General features: G+C 31.7%; 1 protein-coding gene across 1 annotated transcript; it reads left to right on the forward strand.

The window, feature by feature from the left end:
• The first annotated feature begins 995 nt into the window (after window positions 1-995).
• LOC134722732 (uncharacterized) lies at window positions 996-2403 on the forward strand. The gene is made up of 2 exons (XM_063586355.1): window positions 996-1769; window positions 2285-2403. Exons 1-2 carry the CDS (start codon window positions 1310-1312, stop codon window positions 2401-2403), a joined length of 579 nt encoding a protein of 192 aa, XP_063442425.1. The 5' UTR covers window positions 996-1309.
• Window positions 2404-10400: the final 7997 nt, after the last annotated feature.

Genomic DNA, 10400 nt, shown 5'->3' on the forward strand with positions numbered 1-10400 from the left:
TATTTCCCACATTCTTTAATGAGTACGTAAGTTAACCAAATGACTCCATAGCACATACAAATAGACATTCATGAATGAATATTTTTATTTGTTTTGAGTAAATGGAGACTTTTTCTTCACTTTCAAACTTAAAAACAGTATCTGTCCTTAGACATGAAGTCTTTTTGTGGTAATTCTACGTAGGGTATCAGAAGAGATTATTAAAGCACTTTTCAAATTTCGCATTTGGTCTGGTATTAAATAAAATGAAAAGTGTATATGGCAGTTCTACGTTGAACGATCGCTTTCCATTAAGACAGTAAAGAACCCATTTTTCCAATAATGGTACATGCAGTTTGGGCATTTTGCACTGTTATTACTTAAACAAATATAATGTTATGACTTGATGTGAGTTTTTATAACTTTACCATAAACCGAAAAAAAACTCAGTGGTTTACAATTTATTTCAACATTCAACACACATGTAAGTTTTAAGTCGTGGAATGTTCAATAATGTATGAAGAAAGTAGAATCACAAAAATACTGAACTCTGACGAAAACTCAAAACGGAAAGACCCTTTTCAAATGGCAAATCAAAAGCTCAAATACATCAAACGAATGGATAACAACTGTCATATTCCTTACTTGGTACAGGTATTGTCTTCTTTAGAAAGTGGTGGAGGTATATTTTGTTGATAAAATGTGTTAATCATAACTAATTAAAAAAATTAATGCAAGTACCAGCTACGTTGGAAAGACAAAGGCAGGTTTTGTGTTAACGGATTCCTGGTTCTTAACATATAAGTGTTATCTACACTTTTTATTCATACTAAATACCATATTTGGGTGAGGAAAGGTTAGAAATATGCTTGAACATGTTTTAATATATATCTCATAATTCTATACAGGGTGTGATTTTACTGTTATTTTTATTATTTTGTTCACACTTTATAACATTATAACATTTTATTAACCAGTTAGTATAATTATAAGCTTAACTGTCCTATCATTATAATAGGTGTCAATACATTATTTTACCCAAAATAGTCACCCCGGTCCATTATGACTTTTACCCGGTCCATTATGACTCATATCCGGTCCATTATTGATTTGTTGCCAGTCCTTTATGAGCACGTGCAATAATGTTGATAAACCAAAAAAAAATGGCTGACATCAGTGTCCGCTTCGATTTCAATTTTATGTTTTGAAAAGATCTGTGCAACTTTTCTGTGGAATTACCTACAAGTCCAGGACTGCGTAACTTCTTTTAGCAACATTTTGCGTGCTATATTTAGAACCGGAACTCTATAGACGCAGACGACAGTACAGTATGGCAGGCCTAGTTCCTGCAAAAATATCGGACAGATACGCCAAGAATGGCGAAGACATGCTTGATGTTTTGTCTCATGACATAATGAGGTACGAAATGCTTGCAGAGAAGGAGACGTTCGACGCTCTTACCTCCGTCCTGCAAGGGGAACAATCCCATGACAATGTCGAGCTACATGAAATCGAAGTAAACCGCTTGAACAATGACAACAACAACAATGACGAAGGTGATCCGACGGAAACACACGAGCAGCGTGACACAGGAAGCAGTAGATTTAGATCAGTTTCCAATGAGGACACAGACGAATTTCTCAGGAAAAATGTAAATAAAAACACGGACTACAAAACAAGATCAGATGTTAAAACTTTCTACACCTGGGCACAGCAAGTAGGAGAGTTTAGAGAGCTGCAGATGATTCCGTTTAAGGAACTAGATGCTATTTTAGCCCGGTTTTACTTAGGTTAGTTTAAAAGTTTTTTACTTCAACTTAAAGACTCCTAAAAATATGTTACTATGGTAATGATTTTTGATAAAATAGATTTGTACATGCTTTAGCCAGCTTCGTGACGGCTTACGGATAGGAACATGTATACTGAATTTTTTAGTCTGTCCAATATCATTCAGGACATATTGTTTATATTTTGTAATATCAGTCTGTCCGTCCTATACTAACTTTTGAATTTCAGCTGAAGTTACGCTTGTATGTAGGCTGAATCCTTGCAAACAGCTAGTCAGATCTTCATTGAATTGTGTACACTCATTCAAAATAAGAAAATTAAAATGAAAATTCAATACAAGTTAACAATTTCATAGCACAATTTACCGTGTGAGACATCTGTGTTTTCTTGTTGATATCAATTGATTTTTGTATGATACATGTATATTTTTTGTATTTCATGTAAATTTTGTACATACAGAGTGAGGATACAGGCTGAATGGGGTTAATGTTCACTTTTTTTATGTTTCTATTTAAAGGTGTAAGGAACAAAGAGGGACAGGAGTATGAACCAGACACGCTTACAGGATTCCAGAATAGTATTGAGTATTGGAGTCATAAATCTAAACATATTTTCTGGGAAGAGGAAACGGGATGACTTTTCCAGCTCTCAAGAGTCTTAATAATTATCAGACAAGTTCCTAATTCAATCTGTATTTGTTGTCCTTGTTGAAAAATTTTGTTATCAGTAAATAATTAAGAAAATATACAATTCCATTTTTATTGCCTCAGAACTGGTTAATAAAAGTATTAAGAAATGGGTAATTTAATAATGGACTGGTTATATATCCTCGGTCCGTAATAACGGCCCGCGGATTACTGTAATGGCCCTCGGCGTTGCCTCGGGCCATTACAGCAATCCTTGGGCCGTTATTACAGACCTTGGATATATAACCAGTCCATTATAAAATTACCCATTTATTAATACAAACATGTTCTTGGATTAATTTGCACTTCTCATAAGTGCAAATTGGAACCACACTTTTTTTTGTCGTAGAGTCATCAAATTTGGCAATAATGTACCTCTGGGGATAAATAACACAATACAAAAAAAAATTTGGGGTGGCTCGCCCGGTTCGGCAACTGGAGTGAAAATAGTGACAAAATCCTGTAGGATATTTTTTTCTCCCATAGGATTTTTAAAAATCCTACAGGATTTTGAGAAATCCTATAGGATAAAGTCATAATCCCATAGGATATTTTTTATATCCTACAGGATATTTAAATCCTAAGGGATTTGTAATCCCTTAGGAGAATAAAAATATCCTATGGGATATATTTTCTCCCTTAGGATTAAAAAAGTCCCTTAGGAAAAATAAAAGCATTTCCTGTAGGATATTTTTTATCCTACAGGATATTAGTCTAATAAAATAATCCCATGGGATTAAAAATATCCGATAGGATTAAGTAATATCCTAAGGGATTTCATTACAGAAAAAATATCCTGTGGGATAAAAAAGAATCCTAAGGGTAATAAATAAATCCTAAGGGAGATTAAAAATCCTAAGGGTAATAAATAAATCCTAAGGGAGATTAAAAATCCTAAGGGAGATTAAAAATCCTATGGGAGATCAAAGCAACTCATAAGAGAGAAAAAAATCCTATGGGAGAAAGAAATATCCTATAGGAGAAATAAGTATCCTATAGGAGAATTAAATATCTTATTAGGGAAAAATCTATTTGTGAACAAAACCAAAAGAACAGAGAATAGTTCTATATGTTTTTGTAGTAGGTAAGGATATTATTTTATTGGAGCAGACCAAATATTCCCAGATATTACTGTTTAAGAATTATTAATTTTTCTACCAATGATACAAATTACCGATAAGTGTACTTCAAACATGGAGCTTGCATTGAGTTACTGCTACTGGTCCGTTTGTTATTTTGTGTTTATTATTGCCATTTGCGTAGTTTCGTCTGTTACCTATTTCTACATCTAACTCTGGCTTCTTTTAAATCGAGTTTTCTCTTGTTTAATGCATTGTGGTTGTTTATTCCTCATTTGCTAAAGGAATAGGGGCCGGTTGAAATATCAAAAGTCATGAGTATACATTCATCGCCTGACTCAAAGCAGAAACCTTTATCCTTTGGTAATCTCATGTGCTTTTTTTCAATTTAAGTTCAAAAGTGCATTTTAGTGTTTAGTGTAGCAACCATTTCACTGAACTATTATACATTATTGTTTAATGACCAAAAGAGGCCCGCCTCTATGTGCGGAATTTTCTTTCTGCATAGAGGACTCATCATTTTGAACTCATCAGGGTTCCTGTACTCAACCGACTTGTTAGGTACTGAGACATGACTGTGACACCATCTGAATAAAAACTGTGAATAAAATCAGAAGCAATTTTAAAACAACACATGGTGTTGGGGCTAAGAATACCACCAGCTTTTCATTGAAAGTAATGACAAGACAGAAACATGTGTCCAACGGGTATATCCAATACACTACAATTACTTAAACAACTTTGAGAAATCGTACATAAGTGTTTTTGATTTTTATTGAGTATAGCTTTCTTTCCGTGAAGATATTTTTATTGTGGAGATGCCTGAATAGATTTGCCAGTAACCATACTTCTTCGATTGTGTCCTCAATATGCATGTAGTATTTGCAACTGAACATTTACATTAACTTTCAACAATAAATTCTTCAACAAAATTTGACAATAACTGAAATTTTATGGAACTAAAAACTAGATGTAACTAAAGACAGTATTGTTCACCTAGGTCTATGTGCATCCCTGACAACAGACACATCAACATGTAAGGCAAGAATATCATTCGTAACTAAAACTTTAAAAAAAAAATATATTATTGCTGATAATTTCAGAGATTTAAAGGACAAATCATTGTGCTTTAATTTGTTTTATTATACTTCATGTCAAAATGCCAGATTTTGATTGGCTAAAACGAGGGTGTCAATTTACTCTATTACCCTTCATGGAGACGCTTGATCAAGTGTGCGCTTTATCAAATACGACTCTATCCTATGCCAAATACTCTATCAACCTTCACAGAGACGTTTGATCAAGTACATGCGCGCTTTATTCAATACGACACTATCCTATGGCAAATACTCTATTACCCTTCACGGAGACGTTTGATCAAATGTGCGCTTTATAAATACGGATTGTTATGTACAAGATGTCACAGTTTATTACTTTATATTTTAAAAAATCGACAGTAATAACAGAAAATTCAGTATAATAAATTAAATAACACATAGCTGAGAGGGTGATAGAGCAGATTGGAACCCCTTGAAAAAGCATTGTCAACCTTGGCTTCGCCGCGGTTGACAATGTTTTCTCGGGGTACCAATCTGCTCTATCACCCTCTCAGCTATATGTTATTTATATATTATTTCTCTTCCTATAAATATTTTCGTGTGCATGGCTTTGATGGGCGCCAACTCTTAAATTAGAATATGGTCAGCTTGTTAAAATGTTTATTCATGTATTAAAAAGTTTTATCAAGAAAATGTAATAGAAATGTCGACAATAACAAACTGAGATATTCTATGCTGAAAATAGATATAAATATAATTAGTGGTATGAGTGCTAATACTACAGTTGATTTGGCAATGGAGAAAAAATGTTCCTATCCATCAAAAATTTTAAAACTTTACTCTGTGTTCTCTTTGATTTTTTTTTTTATAAAAACCTACCTTAATTTCCAAGTTGTGGTCCCTTACGCAGAATTTTGTTGAAATTTGAAGACTATTAAAAATTTAATAGGTCAAAGAATAGCCTTCAACATTTGAGGCTTTTTATAGCCAAGGCTCCGTTAAGTTTAAACATATTTTATTTAAAAATTGAATAATTCAAAGAACAGCCTTCAACACGGATCCTTGGAAATTAGAAAATTTGCAATTAGAGGCCGCAAGAATAGTAACAGGTCTACTAATATTTACAAAACCTGAAACTTTATATTCTGAGGTTGCCTGGGAATCTCTTTTAGAAAGAATAAGGATGTAGTCGTAATTGCGTGTCGATATCTTGTCAATCGTACTGTTGTTTTATCCGACTAACTAACTTTATACGGAATTTTTTTGCATTTTTTTAAATTACCATGGTCTGTTTTTAAACTGTTAATATTGGAATTAAGTAAAAAGTCAAAGTTGAAATCATGAATAAGTGTTCCGTGAAAATTGTTTTCGAAAATCTAATTTGTTCATAATTCTTTAAAGTAATAAACTTATTTCAAATAAATTCTGATCTTCCCTCATCTGATCACCAGCATGCCTAAAGGTATTACTTCCAAAGGTATTGTAAGGGGTGTGAGGTGACACGTCCAGGTATTCAAGCGATTTCCTGTCGGACTTGCAAGTTCATGCATCGTTTCACTTCTGCAGGTAATGATCAGTGTACACGGCCGATAACTTATAACTTTCCATTTTGAACTATCAGATGTATAATATACAACTCTGTCTTACTTGTCATAACTAAACTCATACGCTTGTTTATAAATAACATTTCTGGTGTAAAGAATATAATTCATAAAAATATAAATAATACTGAAAAAATAAGATTTGATGAAATTACAATCTATTTAAATATTTTTTTCCAAGGTTGAATTTGGGAAAATGTAATATATACTCGATGTCAATAGTGAAGGACAGATTGGAACATACCAGAAAAGTGAAGGACAGATTGGAACATACCAGAAATATTGATTTAAAAAAATGTACGCACTTGTCGACGATTCGTTTATACGACTGGGTAGAAAGTTACGGAACTATAGCGCAATTTAAAATATATACATGTATATGTTACAGTAAATAGGTGAAATTAGGAATTACACGTAATTACTAAACATTTCAGTAAATACCTGTAATTACTAGCCAATTTAGTAATTACATGTATTTCCTAGTTGTTTCAGTGATTACTGGTAATTACTGATTTTTTGGGTCATTTTTACAGCTATTTACTAACTTGATGTTTTCGTTTAAAAAAAAAAAACATAACTCAAGATACCAAATAAGAAAGTAAAGGGGAAGGGATTTTAAGGGAGCTTACTTGAGGATGTAGGAATATAAGGCACATCAAAAGTGCATACTCTTTAGTGTTTGTGAATTGAAACTGGAAAATGGTTGTTTTATAGGTCTTGAAACTCCGTAAGTATATGCATGCAAGACAATGATATCAATCCAAAATTGATTTTCATAATTTTGTTAAACTAAAATCTCAATCATGCACTGTGGTTTAAAACTTTAGAATAACTTTCTCCAAATATCTTTGATTTCTATCAAACTTGGACAGAAGCTAAACGTTTATGATCATAAGATAATATCCAAAAATAAAGATTGTACTTTTTTTCCTATATTACTTATAAACATGATAAATGGACTATTTTTTTCCCATTTAACATTACATACACTCTGCAGTTAAAGTTTTTAAAACATTAGATTTTATAAACCACCCTGGATTTTTACCCAACTTTAACAGAAGCTTCTTATAGTACTAGTCAAAAGATAGTATTTTAGAGGAAAATTTTAATATTTTTTCCTCATTTTTGTTGAGCCTGCGATTAACAGCAAAAGTAGGCGAGACTATTTGTTCTGCAAAACCCTTACAATTTTAATAGCTTAATACATCGATAACCCATCTTCAGCTAGGGGTTGAATTGAAGGTCACATGAATACGTACTAGTATTCAATGAGGTCTAAATATTCACTCGCAAGTGCACAACTCATCAACCTTGTTTCTCAGCTAATTTAACAAAATAGAACTAGATTGGCTACTAACAGTGAATTATAATTTCACTATATCATTTTTATTAATGATTTAACAACCAAAAAAATATATATTTATTTTTTTATATCTCGAAGCTCATGCACGTAACAGTTCATTCCAGGTCTTAACCTTCACAACGTTATCTGAAATTTATAAGGTAATAAGTCTAAATATTCTTCAAACTCAAAGATTTTTTGAAAAAAGTTAAAACATAATGCTTTGGGAGAATTTTCCATTTCTGATTTCCATGTCTGCTGAAATTGGTCAAAATTTTTCTGTATAATGCTCAACTTTAACCATTTTGAATTAAAACTAAAGTTACTCTGATTTAACTAAATATTTGAAAGTCCATATTTATTCAAGATATTTTGAATACAAATCAACCATTCAATATTTTAAGAGTACTAACTGATCTTCTAGTTAGTATAACCATAACTTTTGATCATCTGACCATAATACAACATTGTTTTAGCAGTCAGTAAATAGGTGTAAAAACTCGTTTTAAAATTAGTAATTACTGGTAATAACTGGGCCATTTCAGGAATTACTTGTATTAACTAAGTGCACCGGGAATTACCTGTAATTCCTAAATTTTAGTAATTACATGTAATTCCTAATTTCACCTATTTACTGTAACATATACATTAAACATAAGAAAAAAACATATATTTTGAATAAATTGGGGTAAAAGTTTTGTAAATAGACTAGTCCACGTATGCCAACAGTATGTAATCATCGAATGTCGATCGACTATTGTATACCAAAAGAAGAAGAAGAGAACCAATTTGATTTAGATACAGCAGGAACATGTTCACAGGATACAGGACGATGTTTAACTTGCTTTGGTTCATTAAAATTGTGGACATAGTAAAATCACAGATTTATATTGACGTTATGCACGGTATTGGTGCCACTTAGCGTTACACGACGTTCCTTATAAAACAACGATTTTGACGTTGTTCTACGGAAAGTTTCAAACGTTGACCTTATATTTTACTCATGTGAAAATGCCGCTTAAAGAACAGAGAATTTCGATGTTGCTTCTTTATATGGTTTTATTTTTTTCAAGCGGGTGCAAATGCAAAATTCCATAGAATTAAAATAGTTTTTAATATTTGAAAAGAATTGTCTGCAACAGTAACACACAATAAAATAACAGTTTTATGTCTTGTAAAATGATTTAAATATATAATAAAGATGTGGTATGATTGCCAATGAGACCACTGAACACAAGAGACCAAATTGACACAACAATAAACAACTATAGGTCACTGTACGGCCTTCGACAATGAGCAAAGTCCATACCGCATAGTCTGTTATACAAGGCCCCGAAATGACAATGTAAAACAATTCAGTCGAGAAAACTAACTGCCTTATTCCTGTTACAATATGAACGAAAAAGTCTGTTTTGTATATATATTTTTTTTTATCTTCGAAATGTTTTAAAACTTTCAAATGTGAGGCTCTTATTTTATCAACACTTTAATTCTGGGACTATTATACTAACGTGAATATAATAGTCCAAGAATTTTATCTTTTATTTTTCTTAAACAGTGACTTATATATTGTAGGCAAATAATTAAGAAAATTCAGGTTATCAAGGAATTTTCACATTTTGTACATAAATCAGGCCGTTAGTTTTCTCGTTTGAATTGTTTTTACATTTGTCATTTCGGGGTTTTATAGATGACTATAAGGTTAGGGTTTTGCTCATTGTTGATTGCATATAGAAATAAGATTGTTATATATGCCACTGGACGAACATTAATTGTGAATATTTTGATGGGAAACTAGTGAGTATCAAAGTTCCAAATTAATTTCGGGATTTATTTTCTTTCTCGGTATTCAATAACAGAAAAAAAGAATAAATTGCTTGTCCACTAAATATGGGTATTCTTGTTAAACATCGTTAAAACGATGTGTGTCTAAGGTGAACGCCACAAGAACCGTGTAATACTAGTACGAGAGTATAGCATGTAAACATTCCTTCTTAATGATATGGTTGTTTTGAAAATATTTTCATACAACTCATGTCGGCGCTAACATGTCCTTTAGTAGTTATTTTTTTCTCCCAAAAATCCAACTTCACGTTTCCGCATTTTCGTGCATTACTTTTCCGAAATTAGTAGCGGCGTTTTTACGTTTCCGCAAATTGGTATTACCAGAGACATATAATATTATATTATTTTCCAGAGAAAAAAAAATGACGATTCCGGGGAAAAAAAAAATTACGTTTCCGCAAATAAATATCTTACTTTTCCGGAAAAAAAAATAATTAAGGTTTACCTGTTGATTGAAATAATAAAAAATATATATTTATTAAGTTAAAGGTCATCATAACAAAGTCTACAGTAGTACATATACATTCACCGTTTACTAGTTTTGTATTTTGTTCAAGAAGGAATTCCATCTTTTCCTTTTCATATTTCTGAACGTTTTTTTTAAGTTAGAGTTATCATCTTTATGCAAAATTGAATGATTTCGTAAACTAGTAGTATTACGTTTTCTGTGTCTCTTAGATTTTTTTAAGAATACATTCTCGCATGCTTAAACATGATAAAGAAAGCACGTCAACTGTTTGACTCGTGAAAATATTTTTCAACTTTTTAAAGCTTCATCTGTGTGATCGAAATTGTCGAAAGATTCTGATGAAAATTTTAATAAAAAGTGATGCAAGTACAAGGGACCAGACGATATGATATAATTGGCACTAAGGAATGAATTATAGAAGTAAACTATTTCAAAATAAATAATTCAATATTTTATATTAATAATTAATAAGAATTACAAAATTAATATTTTATCGACACGTGCCACGTTCAATATTGATTACAATCTGTGTAATCGATTGAAATTCATGATC

This window comes from Mytilus trossulus, chromosome 6 (genome assembly GCF_036588685.1).
Source record: "Mytilus trossulus isolate FHL-02 chromosome 6, PNRI_Mtr1.1.1.hap1, whole genome shotgun sequence".
Classification (NCBI taxonomy): domain Eukaryota; kingdom Metazoa; phylum Mollusca; class Bivalvia; order Mytilida; family Mytilidae; genus Mytilus; species Mytilus trossulus.